Raw genomic sequence first — 18,646 nt, 5'->3', positions numbered from 1 at the left:
TAACCAACAATGCAGTTTTTACACGCACGTCATGAGAAAGCGCTTTCCTTGCGTATGATGGAGAATTAAGAAAGCCGGAATATTAGAGTAAAATCCTGCTCTATAAGGATCCCGGGGTGAAGAAATAATCCAATAGGTTTCAATCGTAGTGTTCATACTTAGTTCTAATTGAGAAAAAATAAACAATGCGTCTTTGCTCTTATCAGGTTGACAAATGCATGAGAAATCAAGGTCTTTTCCTTTTTCTATTTCAAAATCCTTTGAAAGTTGAAAGAACAAAAACAAGACAAAAAAAAAATGCAACATATAGTGCACTCACTGCAAGGCTACAATCCCTCGTTAATTATAAAATGGGATGAAGACTAGAGAGAGTCCTAAAAATAGTACTAAACTATAATAATTACTTGGAGTTGTGGCCATGTCTTCAGTCTCAATAATATCAAATTGGATTCCACTGACGGGCTCGGCAACTTCTCTTCTAAACACTACGGTAAGTTGTCTACTCTGATTTTTGCTTTGATTTCCTTGCGGCTGATGTTTGAGACGAACTTGTACACCTCCCAATGAATTTCAGAATCTCATCGATTATAATGACAGGAAATGCGACAGCCAAAACCAAAAGCCACTCATTCAAGCTCAGGGGCACAATACCAAATACTTTGGCCAAGAATGGCACGTACAAGATCAAAAAGTGCAAACCAAATGATACAGACATTGCCAAGAGTAGCCACGGGTTGACCCACGGGGGCATTGACAAAAGGCTTCCATCCTCAGAAAGAGCATTGAGGGAGTTGAACATTTCAATTGCTACCAACACCGAGAGCGATAGTGTCATAGCTTTCACCTTGCCAGTACGGAAATAATCACAGGGCCCATCAAAGGTAACAACTTGGTTACCAGCCGTGAAGGGGGAAGCAGTGAAGTTGGTCCAAGTGGGGCATTGACCCCAATTGGCAAGTTGGGAGTAAGTGACTAAAGTATGTCCATCCCCTGAAAGATCGATGCCCATGAAAGACCCACAAGTAAACCATATGATGAAGACACCAACTGTAGCTATCCCAACGTACATCCCAATTACCTTTGAAGCATAACAGCGGGAAGATTAGAATAAGTAATCAATATATTTTATCAACATTTGAAACATAATGCCTAGATTAGAGAGGGGACATAAAAGGAAAAGATACCAGATAGCGGAATAAGATCCACATGTTAATCAGTGAGTCATCACTGCGACGAGGAGGCTTCTTCATTATATCGTTATCAGGAGGATTAAATCCCAAAGCTGTTGCAGGGGGTCCATCGGTCACAAGATTGACCCACAGAAGCTGGACAGGTATCAGTCCTTCAGGAATACCTAATGCAGCCGTTAGAAATATAGACGCAACCTCTCCCATATTGGAAGAGATCATGTACCTGTATAAATCAGACACAAGGAAAGGATATTAGTTAGACTTTATCATTAGAGGGCCTTTCAAGTATATATAATTATATACGAAACAGAAGTAGAAAACTAGATATAGTCATATACGGCAAGTTTGTGTGTGTGTGTTCCCAAAAGCTGAACAGAATAACTTTTTGAAAAATCTGTTTTCAACATTTTAACTATAATCCTACTCCCCCAAAAAATATAAAATAAATAATTATGAGTTCAAGTTAAAAATTTTCAAAAATCACTTTTTTGAGAACTGTAGCAAATGTGCTAAGATTCAGATTAAGATTCAGTATATGATTTTTCAGTATATGAAAAGCCATGCAACACTGTTTTAAGATTCAGATTAAGCCAAAATGGAAAATTACAATCATCACTCACTTAAAAATAAAGTGGCATCTAGAACTTGAAGTCCTAGTCTTATATTCAAGAATTCTTTCAAATTGCCATCCCTTTAAAAGAAATGTGAAGGCGTAAGAAAAAGGCATTTCACCTGTACTAGTTCATTTGTTTTTAGAACTACAACTGTACAACACAAACAAAATTGAAAAAGGAAGTAATATCGCAAATTAACCTTCATTTTCTATACTGTTTAAGAAGTCATTAAATTAGACCATATGTCATAATTGCCAACCATGGCACGGATCATTGATAGTTAAAAGCAACAAATGTCAATTATGAAGCAATCACTGCCTCTCATTAGTCATGAGCACCTAAGGAACAAACTGTTGTATATATAAAATTTTGTGCCTTCAACTCGATAAAAATTTGTATACCAAAAATTGAAAACAAGATAAAAGAAACAAAAAGAGAAATTTACTTACCTGATAAAAGCCTTCATGTTATTGTAGATTGATCTACCCTCTCCAACAGCAGCAACAATGGTACTAAAGTTGTCATCTGCCAACACCATATCTGAAGCTTCCTTTGCCACCTAGATTGGAATACCATGAAACAAGAGTGGTGAGTTTGCTAGATGCAAAATAAAATAATCAAATTAAATTTTATTTATTTTATTTTATTTTTATTGAATTTCAATAACTAGTCACAAAGGTCTCATCTAAAGCCCTATTTGGGGTACCATATAGTATAGGATAATCTCTAATGGTATAAGACTTAATAGTATAGCATACTGCTGGAAGTTAGTAATATTTTCGAATGTAAGTATGATACATGGCACATTCTGTATGACTACTGTATAATTTTATCCTAACTAATAATTGCTGTATAATAATTTAATAACTTTAAATAACCATGAGATAACAATTGATGGACCACAAGTTTATGCTATCAAACTTCATAAAACGAAATTGAACAAGGCCCTAACAGACTAGGTTTGCGGACAACTTTACAAACCCATACATCTCAGGATTGCTAATCACTAATATTTACTATTTACCCCTTATCGAATGAGAAACATGGAGTGATCATAGTGAGAACATAATACCTCTGTTCCTGTAATACCCATAGCAACGCCAATGTCAGCAAGCTTCAATGCAGGTGCATCGTTAACACCATCTCCAGTCATGGCCACCACCTCACCGTCCTCTTTGAGCAGCCTCACAATTTCTTGCTTGTGCCTGGGTTCAGCCCTTGAAAACAAAAGCCCACCAGCCTGTCTCAGATGAGCTTTCTTATCGCGCAGTTCCATAAAATCTTTCCCAGTTAAACTTTTTGAAGTAAGTTCTTCATTGGATTTAAATACACCTATTTCACGGCATATAGCTTCTGCAGTGTTCTTGTTGTCTCCAGTAATAACCATAACACGAATTCCAGCTGCTCTGCAGTCTTCGATGGCTTGGTGCACCTCTTCCCTAGGTGGATCCTATTTGTAAATGCAGCATTTAATTTGACAAAGTTCACCAACCCAACCAGATATGATGAAAGTGAGAAAGAACAAAAAAATCTTAAAACTTACCCTCAACCCAACCAAGCCAACAAAAATAAGTTCACTTTCAATTGATGGATAGTTGGAAGGATTAAGCAAGAGCTGGTGAGCTGGATGATCGTCATTACCACTGTAGGTTGCAAAATCAGGTAGCTCATCTTTGTATGCAAATCCCAAACAACGTAAAGCACTAGTTGACATTTCATGTAGAGCTTGCAATACAAGCTTCCTAGCATTAGCATCCAGTTTCACAACAGAACCGTCACGCAGCTGAATTTTAGTGCTTCTTTCCAACACATTTTCCACTGCACCCTATAAAAATTTGGTCTAAACATCAGTTTAAAATTCTCCCAACAGAAAAGAAAAGGAAATCAGAAAAAGAAACAACAAAAGCATGCTTGTGCTCATGTGTGCTACAGGAAATATGACTATAGCAGAAAAATGTGACAGTAGAGAAGGAGCCTAGACAAACATCCCATGCAACTTAATTTGGAAAATATCAATTCAAAAACAGGCCGCTGAAAAGAAATCATATTACTATATTCATTAAAATTCATGTTTTGTAGACTAGCCTCTGGAAACATGCTCAAACGCCTTTTAGGAACCCAGGATTCCATTCTCGCATGTTCCATGGATTGCTGCACTTATTGCAACTGCGGAAACTGTCACATTTGACTGCCATTTAAATTATTTATACATGATGACACTGAGTAACTTTGCTTTACTTTCAGTATAAATAAGATTATTTCACACAGAAGTGCCTCACTCAGAAAAATATTTGCCCCAAGAAAAGAAGTCATCAATTTATTTTGAAGTAAAGGAACAAATAATCTGAATACTCATTTTTAAGTAGAGAAGGCCACAATAACATATAATACCTTAACCAGAAGCGACTTTTTCCGTTCATTAGAGTCTACAATGACACCCATTGATTTTCTATCACGGTCAAACTCGAGGGTAGCAATCCGCCGTTCACGTTGAGACCACCATTCACAACAACCTAGATTAAAATTTGAACGTCAAGCAAGCAAATTAGATTAAGTTTGTCTCCATGCTCACCAAATTACAATTACAATCTATATGTATATTGCCGTTCAAATACTATACCCACACAGCACAACGTAGTTACCAGATATAATCATCTTAAGAGAAAATGCATTACAACTTATGTAAAATACAACAATCTAAGTTATCATCACAAACAACAAATTAGGAAACTCCTTTTGAAAGTGGTTCAGTGTATTAAAATGAGGCATTAAACAACTGCACTGTTGCATTGAAGCAAACAATTTATGCCAGAGAGTTTTAACTTACGTAGTAAGCTACTGGTACTTGCTGAGTTTACATCCTTTGATCCTTTAGGAAGGCCCATCTTCTCTACCAGAACCTGGAATTCCAAGGGATAGCACAAAATTCGTCAAAACAGTTCTACTAGCTATAAGACTAACTTCATAAGGATGGGATAGAACTAAATGAACCAATCTGCGGGCCAATGATAGAATAGCTAAGTTGCTCAGTCTAAGATACCACTTTCAAAATGACCGTTAATCCAAATGTAAATCACAAATAGCACGCGACATGGGAAAATAGCTAAAGAACAAGTGGAGGGCGCACCTTCAAGGCCGCTTCTGTAGGCATTCCGTGAGCGACAAATTTATGATCCGACTGTGTGACACCAGCATCATTGCAGATGGCGGCTATTTTCGCTATCGTCTGAAGATTAGCATCCATATCACCAGCTGGCCAGTTCTCTATTTTACCACCTGCTGGATTGTACGTAGTTCCATCCACTTTGAATGCTCGCAACGTGTCTACATTATGGCCAATAGCTACCAGTTTGGTCACTGACATCTGGTTAGTGGTCAATGTACCAGTCTTATCCGAACAAATCACAGTTGTACAACCCAGAGTTTCCACACTAGGTAGCTTCCGAACCAAGGCATTCTTCTGCGCCATCTTGCGAGTGCCCAAAGCCAGACAAGTTGTGATGACCGCAGGCAAACCCTCCGGAATAGCAGCAACAGCCAATGCCACAGCAATCTCAAAGTAATACGTACACTTCTCAAATGAGAACTTGAAATTCTTGGGCCACCCATCCACATATTCCCAGGAAAGGAAGTACTTAACATTGATGAGCCAAACAAGAATACAAATTAACCCAATTATCATAGTCAGCGTCTCTCCAAATTCATTGAGCTTCTTCTTCAAGGGAGTATCCTCCTCACTCTGCGAGGCCACGTGTATCTGCTGATGCACCTTCCCAATCTCAGTCTCCATTCCAATCTGAGTAACCAAGCAGATGCAATTCCCATTAACAACAGTCGTCCCGGCAAAAACCATGCACCTCTTACCTTGGATATCGGCATCCTCAGCCACAGGCTTGTTGCTCTTGTTCACTGCTTCACTCTCACCAGTCAAAGATCCCTGCTCCAACCTCAAAGTGGAACTGATCAATTCAACAACCCTCATATCCGCGGGAACCTTATCCCCAACTTTAAGCTCCACAATATCACCGGGAACAAGATCCCTCGCCGGCAAGCTAGCGATTTTCTTGTTGTCACGGATGACAGAGGCGTGCTCCGATTGGATCTCCTTCAAGGCTTCTAGAGCCTTCTCCGCATTGCTCTCTTGCCAAACCCCAACCACGGCGTTCACAATCAGAATCAAGAAGATCACCAGGGGCTCCACGAAGGCCGTGATATCCTTCTCGCCGCTATGCTCGCCGTCGTACCAGGCGAGCACGAAGGAAATGATGGCGGCGCCGAGGAGGATCCGAACCAAGGTGTCGTTGAACTGCTCCAAGATCAAACTCCAGATGGATTGACCCTCGTGCTTCTCGAGCTCGTTGGAACCATAGATCCGTCTCCGATTCTCAACTTCTTCACTGCTTAATCCAGTTTTCACGCTCACCTTGAAGTGTTCCTCGCACTCTCGAACGTCCTTAGCCCACGCCTTGAACGTGTCGCGATCCGAAGAATCATCAGAACTCTTCTTCTCTTGCCTCCCATAATCTTGGCCTCCCTTCCCCATTCAGATCCGAGAAATCAAAACCTGGAGAAATCAATCTAACAATTGTTTCTCCCAATTATCAGTACGAAGCTATCGAATCAGCCGTTAGATTGTGTACTAATCCGAAACCCTAATTTGAAAAAAATATAGAAAAAAAAAACTATGCACAATTATCGAACAACGAGAGAGTTTGTACTTTGTATGAAAAATTCGATAAATCGCGACAAAGTGTAAGTGAAGCAAGTAAGCGGTTGTGAGGTGAGTTATGATTTTCTGAAATGAAGGTTGGGTTGGAAGAGAAAGAAGGGAAGGGAGTGTTGGGTTCTTTCTTCCTTCTTGTGAAAACTGAAAAGGGTAGAGAGAAAAAGGGAAAGCGTGAAAGAGAAAGATTCAACAATTGAAAGGCTCACGCATTGGTAGAACGTGCTCGTTTGTTTTTTATTTTTTATTTTTTCTCTTTCCAGTAACTAACCAAAGTTACGTACATACAAGTGTATTTGTTGCGGCCGCGGCTCATGATCTAAATCCTAAGCATCTAATCAAGAATTAATTAAAGTATGATTAGAAATTTCTTGGTACGTTCCTGCGATACTAATATTTTTTTTATTAAACCAGCGGAATTTTTTTATATAAACATTTTAAATATTTTATTTATTAATATGGGTAATTTAGACATAAATTTTTTAACAAATATTATAGGTATATACATGATACATGAAAGTTGTTAAGTTGATATATTTCACATATAGTCATAATTAATTTATTTACACTATAACTAAAATATAAATATTTGTAAGTATAAAAATATAATTTTTATAAATATAAAAATATAATTTTTAAAAATAATAAAATAGTATTAATAATTTAATTTTGACAAATTTAAAATTAAAAATTGATATATTTTATTATTATATAAATTTATTTTAATTAATTTATATCTCACCTATATTTTAAATTTTAAACAGAGAACTTTCTCATATTATTTATACTAAACTTTTTAAAACGATTTTAAATAATAATGAAAGGTTTTAACCTTTTAAATTAGTAGACGTATAATTTAAGTAAAACTAGAATATATGAATTTACGTAAAAGTAGTAATCTTAAATCAAAGAAAAAATATAATAAAAAATTTTAAAAATTTTGTTATATTAAAAATTTTAAATTTAAATTATATATCAATATCATACAAATTTTGTTTATCAAAATTTTTAAATTTTTTATGTTTTTTATTTTTTGAGGACTAATTTAAATGTGCTGATTTTTAAAAAATTGTCAATTTTAAATTATGTGCTGCTGTTTTATAGAAAGTTAGTTGTATTCATTATTATTACTTGATCTTAAATAAAGTCTAAAATTTTGTTAATGTACAGCTGAGTTGGCTCTTTTCTATTGGTTGTGTGGTCTCAATCGTGCCTTCCTATTGGTTGGATACACTGTTTAAGTGTGTAGTGTGTACGTGTGTTGCGTACTCCCTCTTCTTGGTTCCATATGGTGTTTATTTATTTATTTTTTTTTAAAGTTTGAAGCCAGCTGTTATATTCTCAGTATTCTTAGCGAGCAGTTTAAAACTTTTAATTTTAGTTTAATATTATATTTTTAATCAATATTTTTAAATATTAATAATTAATTATTAACTATAAATAATAATTATATATAGCATTACTTTTATTTTTTTGGGCGTTTACTTTATTTGGCCAAATTTATTTGTTATAAATGAAGTTGCAGGCCTCAAGGTTTCTACTGACTAATGAGAATGCTTTTAGCTGAAATTCTAGAACCTTCATTACGGTTTTTTTGGAATTGCCTTTCTTTATTTTTTAAAATTAATTTTATAAGATATTGTATTTTACATGAATTAATAAAATTAAAAAAAATGAAAATTTTTTTATATAATTTGAAATCATATTTTATAAGATTAAATTTTCAATAAAAATAAAGAATCTATTCATTCTTTATTTCCAATCATTTATTCTTTTTTATGCTATCATTCAAGAAAATTATGTACGTAAAAGTTTTGAACATTAATTTTTAACAATATATAATCAATAATTTATTTTTATTAATTTTAATAAAAAAGTATGTGATTAGTCTTATTTTTCTTATATTAACTATATGTTTGAATACCAAATTATTAGACATGTAGTTTCATTTGCTTTAATTATTAGCAAACAATAAATTATGATCATGATCAAATCAAAGTTTGATATAAAAACGACCAAATAAACACGATCTGAATCTTCATTGGAAAACAGCTTAGAAACCGTTAATATAATACAATGTGCAATTATACGAATATCAATAAAAAAATTGCCTTGTCTTAATTCTTAAATCTTAATCTTAGTGCTGGGCTTTGAGGAGTATTATTTTATTATTTATTGAAGAGAAGAAAACTCTAGGAAAGGAGGAAGGGGCAGTTTTGATGTGAGGTTTCGCGGAATGTTCTTAATCACGCAAATCCATGGGTGGCCCGCAAAGTCAAAGTTGTAGCACATTACTCCGGGTTTCAGACATCTGGGTAGATTTGAGAAATCAGTAAACTAACACTAAATGCTTGCTCTCATTCTCATTTGCCCTAAAATCAAGAGAAAATCCTAAAACACTTCTGACAATTATTTAAAAGATAATAAAATTTTTAACAAAAAAATATTTAATTTGATTTTTGAATTTTATTTTTATAGAATTGATTAATTCTTGTACCAAAAAATATGAATGTTATTTTTTTTATACAAGAATTAATCAATTTCAAAAAAAATATCAAGAGACAAATTGAATATTTTTTTCTTAAGAATTTCGTTGTCCTTTCGAGATAATTGTTAGAGTCAGATGAGATATCCACTCTAAAATCAATTATTTTTATTTATTTGTGCTTTACGAAATCAAATATGAAGGAGACGACTATAATAAATAAACGAATAAATAGAGAGAAAAAACAAGCACTTCCCCATTTTTCACATATGACATTGCAAACATTTGATTTCCATGCAAACAACACAAATCTAGATGACCCGGTTGTCATTTCTATCCAGCTAGGGGACCTTTTGGTACGCAAAGTATTGCTAGATTTCAGAAGTAGTGCAGACGTTCTATTTTATTCTACATTTCAGAAAATGAAGCTGAGCAATAACATACTCCAGCCATCCTGGAGACTTGGTAGATTCTCAAGTGAATGTGTTCCAGTATTGGGATCAGTGTGGTTCCAGACTAGACTGGGTGAGTATCCCTTGTCTAAAACTTCTGACGTTCAATATTTGGTTGTCGATTGGTTTAGTCCTTATAATTTAATCCTTGGCCGACCTTTTTTAAATAAGTTTGGTGCTATAGTATCTACAATTCATATATGTATTAAGTTTTCTGTGCAGGAAGACCTTATCGCAACCATTCACAGTGACCACGGTGAAGCTCGTCAATACTACAACATTAGTCTCAAATTTCCAAACCAAGCTATAGGAGCCCAAGTGAACAATGTCCATAATTCTGACGAGCCCCCTACACTCGCAGACCTTGACCCAAGGGTCGAGCTCCTTGAGCGACCAACACCAATGGCGCAACTACAAAAAGAATATTTCAATGATGACTCTAACAAATTTACATATGTACAACTTTGGGCTTGGAAGAAAAAAGTTCAATTCAACAATTCCTACAACAATATGCCGATGATGTGCCAGGGATTGATCCATCGATCATTTCTCACAAGTTGGCACTCAATCCATCTGCCCGACCTATAGCCCAAAAAAAACGAAACATCGGCCTTGAGAAAAAGCAAGCGTCCTTAGAAGAAACCAAAAAGCTCATCAGTGTTGGTTTTATATAGGAAATCAGGTTCACAACATGGCTAGCCAACGTGGTAATCGTAAAAAAACACAACGGTAAATGACACATGTGCGTTGATTTCACCAATCTCAACAAAGCATGCCTAAAAGATGCTTATCCTTTACCATCCATTGATTCTATAGCTGACAATACTTCTGGCTATAAGACATTAAGTTTTATGGACGCATGTTCTGGTCACAACCAGATTTTAATGTATCCTTCTAATCAAAATAAAACCGACTTTATTACTGACTACGATAACTATTGCTATAAGGTTATGCCTTTTGGACTTAAAAACGCAGGAGCAATATATCAGCGCCTTATGAACAAGGTGTTTGTAAATCAAATCGACAGAAATATGGAAGTGTATGTTGACGATATGGTTGCAAAGACAAAGCTCAGCAACAATCATATAGACGACCTTATGGAAATCTTTAATCAAATTAGACGCTACAACATGCGACTCAACCCCGAAAAATGTGCCTTTAGTGTACAAGGAGGCAAGTTTTTAGGGTTCCTGCTTACAAACCAAGGTATAGAAGCCAATTCTGAGAAACACCAAGCTGTGCTGGATATGACAAGCCCAAAGACAATTAAGGAAGTCCAACGCTTAATAGGGAGACTTGCTGCCATATCTAGATTTTTACTATGCTTAGCATCTAAATCTTCTTGCTTTTTCCAAACTTTGAAAAAGAAAAACAATTTTACCTGGACTGATGAATGTGAAAAAGTTTTTTCAAATCTAAGAAATATACTTTTAAAACCCTAATTTTACAAAAAACCTGTTCAGAGGGAAGAGCTTTATCTTTACTTATCAGTTATTGACTGGGCTGTATGCTCTGTTCTTGTTATAGAAAGAGAAAAAGAGCAGCGATCAATTTATTTCATAAGAAAATCATTACAGAATGCCGAACTTCACTATCCGAAGATAGAGAAGCTAGCTCTTGCTTTGATATTCTCGACTAGACGCCTCCAACCATATTTCCAAAGCCACATTGTAAATGTTAGAACTAACCAACCACTTCGGCAAGTCCTCCATAAACCGAAACTATTTGGCCGACTTATCAAGTGGTCAGTTGAGCTCTCTGAATTCGACATCAAGTACCAAAGCCGATGGCCAATCAAGTCACAATACCTAGCAAATTTTATTGCCGAGTCTACCGTTCCAACTTCGGAAGAACATTCAATGGAATAGACCCTTTATGTGGACGGAGCATCCAATCCCCAAGGTTGTGGCACTGAAGTCTTGCTTGAAGATGGTAACAAACTTGTCCTTGAACATTCTTTACATCTTTCTTTCAAGGCAAGCAACAACCAGACAGAGAACAAGGCTCTAATTTTCGGTCTAACGCTAGCAACTGATCTCCACGTCTTAGAACTCAAGGTATATTGCGACTCTTTGTTAGTCGTACAACAGGTAAATGACCTCTTTCAAGTCAAAGATCCTTTGTTGGCAAAATATTTAACTATTGTCAAATTACTCATTTCAAAATTTACAAAATTTGAAATTCATCACATACCTAGATGTTGAGATAAGAAATTAACTAAATTAATTAGTGATGACAAACATTATTTTTGGTAAAATAAATAATTAGTGTTGATGAATTAATAGTTGTATGTTACTAATTAGTTTTTATATGTTGCAGGCCATACTTCAAATTTAGGCAGCCCAATTGGTACAAAATAAAACATCAAGGCTGGTGGGCTGGTTAAACAAGCAAAGCCCAAAAGAAACAAAGCCAAAATCAAATGAGTTACCTAATGGATATCTGATCCAAGCCCGAGTTGATTTCAATTTCCTCCAACTTGATCTCACATCACAAGCAATGTTCACCTCTGTATGTGGGTCAGAAACTCAGAAAAGTGAGAAAGAGAGAAAGAGCATCTTCCCTAAGCAAATCACCAAAGAAGCAAGAAAGAGAGAGATTATGCCTGAAAGGCAGATGTCAAATCAGTGAGATCAAACCAAATCAAGCTTAAGAAAAGATTAAAGGTAACCCATTTCCTCTTGCATGCATCAGATCTTCTTCTCTTCTTCCCAACTCTCTGCAAGTCCAAAAATGGCATACAAGGGAAAGTTACTTTCTGCCCTAATCTGCTGCGTATCTACAGTCACAAGTGATTCTTGGGGACCAAGTAGCTTCTCAATGGTTCAGATTCGGTTGACCATTGGAAAAATTTTGTGGTTGCTATATTATGGCTTTCAGTCAAGATAAAGAAGTCAAAAGCAAAGTTTCTGCTCTGATGCTTAATGAGAAAAAGTGAACGACTAGGTTAGTGAAGCTCAGTTCTCAAGAAGTTGACCTAGGGTGAGCAACCAAGGAACATGCAAGGAGATAAAAAGAAGCTTTCTGCTCATTCAGAACCAAGGAGAAAAAACCATAATTGAGAAAGTTATGTTCTGCAAAGAAGTTCCTCTACTTGGATAATGCTTTCTTTCAAAGAAGCATTCGGCCAATACTGAAGAACTGTATCTGAGGTTTGCAAATCTAGTTTTGCACATAGCAAAGAGGCTGCTGATGAAGTCAATCTCCTTCATGTTTTACAGATTGTGATGTACTTTTCTATGTTTATCTTTCTGTAATTTCTTGTGAGAAAAGGCATAAGTGAGAAAGCTCAAGTAAAAGCCATGAGTGGAAAAAGGCTAAGTGATACACTTGAGAGAAAAGTCTAGAGTTATTTCAGATTTTTTTAGGTTGGTTAAGTGTCTTGTATCTTGTACTTGTTAGGTATCCCTTTCTTAGTTGGGTTAGCACTAAGAGTGAAGAGTTAGGTATTAGCATAGCCAATGTCAAGTTAGGTTAGAACTTGAGTGTGAAATTGGTGTATGTAATACTTTTAACTATAGTGGAAATTCCTCCATTGTTGTGGAGGAGACTGGACGTAGGTTGCATAGCACAAGGCAACCAAACCAGGATATATGCTGGTGTTAGCTTTTCTCTTCTCTTCTGTGTTCTATTTTCTGATATTCATAAGACAAAAATAAACTGTCTCATAAATTTCTGCTGCTGAGTACAAACAGAAGCAGAATTGAAAGTTTGTTTAAAAAGGGTCGTAACAGCAACTTAAAAGGAAGACATAGATTCAACCCCCCTTCTCTAAGCCTACCACAACCTTCACTAGAGAACACAATCACTGAGCTGACATTTTGTCAAAGCTTGCAAGCACACAATCACATACTTCTTCTCTTTATTAATCTACTTTACTTAAACCAAGTATCGATTTAACCGAGGTTTTAAGTGTCATTCAAGAAAAGGATTGGCGGAGGCCTTATATAGAATACCTCGAGACTAGAAACATTCCCCAAAGAATTGATAATGTTCAGAAATTCTGACGACAAGAATATTTCTTCACCATTTTCAATAATCTTCTATATAGACGAGGTTTTTCTCGTCCTCTATTAAAATGTCTCTCTAGGTCCGAAGCTGACCTAGCTATAGCAGAAGCACATAAAGGTATTTGTGGCATTCATGTTGGAGCTCGAAGCTTATCCTCTAAAATAATTTGTGCCAGATTTTTCTGGCCGACCTTGTAGCAAGACTGCTGTGACAAAGTCAAGGCTTGCCCTAATTGCTAAAAGCACTCCCGAATTATACACACTCCGGCCGAGGAATTGCATTATTCTGAAGTAAGTTGGCATTTTAATCAATGGAGACTTGATATACTCGGCCCTTTCCCTTTAACACCAGGACAGGTAAAGTTTCTAATTAAGGATGGAAGGGTTAGGGACCAAAACTAAAGAGTTGAGTTAGTGAAATTATGGAAAATGAATAAGAGTGAGATGAGGTATAATGAGGATTGATATGATGATGGATTATGATGAAAAATGAATGATGATGAATTAACTTGATTACCAATAAAGGTGAATTGAGATGAGATTGATAATGAGAATCATAATGATTATGAGATTGATATTGAACATGATTCTAATTATGATACATCTACCTGGATAGATGCAGTTGCATTGATCCACTTTCTCCGGGTTTGGTTTGAATCTCCTGGGGTAAATGCAATGGTTTGCCCCCACTTGTTCCCGGTCGAGAATGATTTGAGATTTGTGAAATTATCTGAGTTTCAGATTTCCTTGGGTAGATGTAGCGGGTCAGCTCCACTTGCTTCAGGTTGAGATCCGAGATTTTGTTGACCCTGCGTCATAAGTGTGGCCAGACAGTTATACCTTTCCGGATGAGCTCTCCCCCATGGATATATATATATATTGAATGATTATGATTTTTTGAGCTTGGGGATCTGCGCATACAGGGACTGTCCAATGGTTAGCTACTGAGATATGTCGGGTTGGCTATATAACCAACATATGATATCATCGGTCATACGGCAGGCATACATCATTTGCATGTATTTGATTTGTTTAGGTTTGCTTATTTGTATTGGTTTGCCTAATTGTATATGCCATACTATGTGACTATGTGCTATTTGCCTTACTTGAATCTACTTGTGTATTACTTGTCTGTATTGCTTGTTTTTGTACAACTGAGAGGTCCCTCATGCTGGTGTTGGTTGACGCTGAGGGCTGTCCTTGTTGAAATGAAATGATGAGTTAATTGATTAACAATGATGAATATTGAATGAGATGATTTGAGCTCCCTAGGTAGATGCATTAAAGTGATTTCACTTGCTCCAAGTGAAGATATGAGTTATTGATATAGAATTACTAAGACAAAATAGCTGGTGTTGGTTCTGTAAAATAGCTGGTGTTGGTTCTGTTTATGGTTCTGGTTATGTTATGTTGGAGAGTTGAAAAGTTGGGAAATATGAGAAATATGAATTAGATTTAGTATTCCCTTATGATAGATGCCTATTTATGGATTAGTGAGGACTTAAGATGAATATTTGATGAAAGGAAGCTTAAGATGCTTAGTGAGTTCCTATTATAGTGTATTGTATTTATTTGGCACTTTTACCGTACGGGGAACCCATGGGTCGAGAGTTCTCATTCCGTATATATCTCTTTGATGTATATTTTAGGAGAGATAGAAAATATTGTTGTCAAACTGATTTCATTCTATACCTTAGCTGGCCTAAACTTTGCAGGTCGCGATTAGTGACAATTACTTATGTTATATACTTATATCCTATCTTTATCTTATTCTCCTTTAATGTGTTATCTTTATATTACTTTTCGGGTGCGCCTCATCTTCTGTTTATCGACACGTGAGTGTTCTGTTTCGCAATTTTATTTTACACCTTTTCAGGCATCTCGTTTAATACTTCCTTTCAACTTATATATATGTTTATGTATTATAATCCACCTTGAGAGTCGTACCCACCTTATTATCATTGACTTATGGCTCAAGCATAAGGATTTGAATATTAGGGTGTTACACTGGGCAAACGTAAAAATAGATAAAGGAGATCGAACAAAAAGGATAACATATATACAGATCAGAGTTCTAAAGGATACAAATATCAAGCTCCATATATATATATATATATATATATAAACAACCCAAAATATAAGACAAAACACTTGTTACTTCAGGACAACCTCTAAAAGGGACAAAATAGAATATATACAGTGGAGAATATATATATACATATATACATAGCCTAAGTACAAAACATAACAATCCAAACTAAATCTTCGCTTGCACAGAGGATCTCTAGATGCTCAACGAGGTGCCTCTCGACCTGCATCTAAAAAATAGCAGAATATGTATGGAATGAGAACCGGGGGTTCCCAATATGGTTAAAGTGCCCACATAGATAATATATAAGATCTCGGGAAAGTCAGAGGCATTCCTAGAACTCCGACGACCCAAATCATACTTAAAGTCCATATTAAACCAGAAATTTTGGTAATCTTTCTAAGAGATTCTAATTCTAATAAAATTCTTCCTATTCACTTTTTGTATCCTTCAAAACCTCATAACCACCACATATAGAACAACCCTCATCACACCTCTGCCACATGAGGGATCTCTCATATGCACACACATACAATGCAAACAAGGAAAACACAATTATGGATAGCAAGTACAGCAGATAAGACAGGTAGCAGTTAAGTATAGTTAAATAATTAGGCAATCTAAAACAAAACATGCAAATGCATATGATGCATATTTGTTCTATGGCCGATGATATCATCTGTCGGTTATACAGCCAAATCCGACATGTCCAGTAGCTAACCTTGGATGAAACACCACAACACGGAGCAAGCGGGACTAAACCACAACCCTTGCTACTACCCGCGTAACCCAAAGCAAGTGGAATGAACCACTACCACTGCTACTATCTAGGTGGGTGTTTACAAACTCAACCCATAGTAAGTGGAATAAACCACTACTACTGCTATTGCCCAGGTGTCTCAATCACTGACTCGGAGCAAGTGGGACGAACCATAACCCCTTGCTACTGCCCAGGTATCTCAATTACTAAATTCATTCTCAATATCATTTCAATTCATTCAAAATTCATAATTAAAATCAATCATCAGCATCACCATCAATCATATCTCATTCAGCATTTTCAACACTTAATTAGTTAAATTCTTCTCTTTACAAACCTCCTTCCACTTCAATTTAACTTTCTCAATAATTTCACTCTTCTTCCTTAATCTAAAAATGAGCCTTCAGGCTTTAAATAGAAGTTAGCAAGATTTGAAATGCTAGACAAATGGTTTAAAAACTCAAAAATACACTTTTTTGCAAAACAGGTTGTCATGCATATGCATGCCTTCCGCGTACACATGAATGTAAAAATTACGTAGTGCGTACGCGAGAGTGCTGGGCAGAGCCCAATCCTCGCGTATGCATGGGGTCTTCCATGTACGCATGCATCAACATTTTCTGAAGAAACATCTAAATTGCAGAAATGATTTTTACACACCTAACTTTAAATGCGCATAACTTTTTCGTTAAAATTATTTTTAGCATGTTCTTCGAATATTACAAACTTCACAGACCCAATTTTCATTCAATATGAGTCTTACAAAATTTAGGGGTCCGGAAGCTTAAGTTATGGCTCATTGAAGTTGGTTAAAAATAAGCTTTCACTAAAAGTTGCTGATGAGCGGATAATTTATACGCTTTTTGGCATTGTTTTTAGATAGTTTTTAGTATAATCTAGCTACTTTTAGGGATGTTTTCATTAGTTTTTATGCTAAATTCATATTTCTGGACTTTACTATGAGTTTGTGTGTTTTTCTGTGATTTCAGGTATTTTCTGGCTGAAATTGAGGGACTTGAGCAAAACTCTGATAGGAGGCTGACAAAGGACTGCTGATGCTGTTGGAATCTGACCTCCTTGCACTCGAAATAAATTTTCTAGAGCTACAGAACTTCAAATGGCGCGCTCTCAATGGCGTTGGAAAGTAGACATTCAGAGCTTTCCAGAAATATATAATAGTCCATACTTTGTTCGAGATTAGACGATGTAAACTGGCGCTCAACGGCAGTTCCATGCTGCATTCTGGAGTCAAACACCAGAAACACGTCACGAACCAGAGTTGAACGCCCAAAACATGTTACAACTTGGCGTTCAACCCCAAGAGAAGCCTCAGCTCGTGAATAGATTAAGCTCAGCCCAAACATACACCAAGTGGGCCCCGGAAGTGGATTTATACATCAATTACTTACTCCTGTAAACCCTAGTAGCTAGTTTAGTATAAATAGAACTTTTTACTAGTGTATTAGCTATCTTTGGACATTTAGTTCTTAGATCTGGGGGCTGGCCATTCGGCCATGCCTGGACCTTTGACTTATGTATTTTCAACGGTGGAGTTTCTACACACCATAGATTAAAGGTGTGGAGCTCTGCTATACCTTAAGTTTTAATGCAATTACTACTATTTTCTATCCAATTCGATTTATTCCTGTTCTAAGATATTCGTTGCACTTCAACTTGATGAATGTGATGATCCGTGACACTCATCATCATTCTCAACTATGAACGCACGTGACTGACAACCAATTCCGTTCTACCTTAGACCGGGCACATATCTCTTGGATTCCTTGATCAGAATCTTCGTGGTATAAGCTAGAATTGATGGCGGCATTCATGGGAATCCGGAAAGTCTAACCTTGTATGTGGTATTCTGAGTAGGATTCCGAGATTGAATGACTGTGACGAGCTTCAAACTCCTGAAGGCTGGGCGTTAGTGACAGACGCAAAAGAATCACTGGATTCTATTCCAACCTGATTGAGAACCGACAGATGATTAGCCGTGCTGTGACAGAGAATTTGGACCATTTTCACTAAGAGGATGGGATATAGCCATTGACAACAGTGATGCCCTACATACAGCTTGCCATAGAAAGGAGTGATGAAAAACTAGAAGGAAGAAGTAGGAAAGCAGAGATTCAGAAGGAACACAGCACCTCCATACACCTATCTGAAATTCCCACCATTGAATTACATGAGTAACTTTATCTTTATTTTCTGTTTATTTTTATTATCTTTATTTAAATCGAAAATCTCTTAATCCAGTTAAATCCGCCTGACTGGGATTTACAAGATGACCATAGCTTGCTTCATACCAACAATCTCCGTG

General features: G+C 36.2%; 1 protein-coding gene across 1 annotated transcript; it reads right to left on the bottom strand.

The window, feature by feature from the left end:
• Positions 1-221: 221 nt before the first annotated feature.
• LOC107493330 (calcium-transporting ATPase 4, endoplasmic reticulum-type) lies at positions 222-6,763 on the bottom strand. The gene is made up of 8 exons (XM_016114429.3): positions 4,932-6,763; positions 4,632-4,704; positions 4,196-4,317; positions 3,348-3,629; positions 2,877-3,254; positions 2,254-2,363; positions 1,185-1,413; positions 222-1,078 (listed from the first exon to the last, which is right to left on the bottom strand). The coding sequence occupies exons 1-8, from the start codon at positions 6,345-6,347 to the stop codon at positions 500-502; spliced, it is 3,189 nt and encodes a 1,062-aa protein (XP_015969915.1). The 5' UTR covers positions 6,348-6,763; the 3' UTR covers positions 222-499.
• Positions 6,764-18,646: the final 11,883 nt, after the last annotated feature.

The sequence above is a fragment of the Arachis duranensis genome, chromosome 6 (assembly GCF_000817695.3).
Source record: "Arachis duranensis cultivar V14167 chromosome 6, aradu.V14167.gnm2.J7QH, whole genome shotgun sequence".
NCBI classification, from domain to species: domain Eukaryota; kingdom Viridiplantae; phylum Streptophyta; class Magnoliopsida; order Fabales; family Fabaceae; genus Arachis; species Arachis duranensis.
The sequence above is the reverse complement of the archived record's forward strand: the minus strand, read 5'-3'. Positions and strand labels throughout refer to the sequence as shown.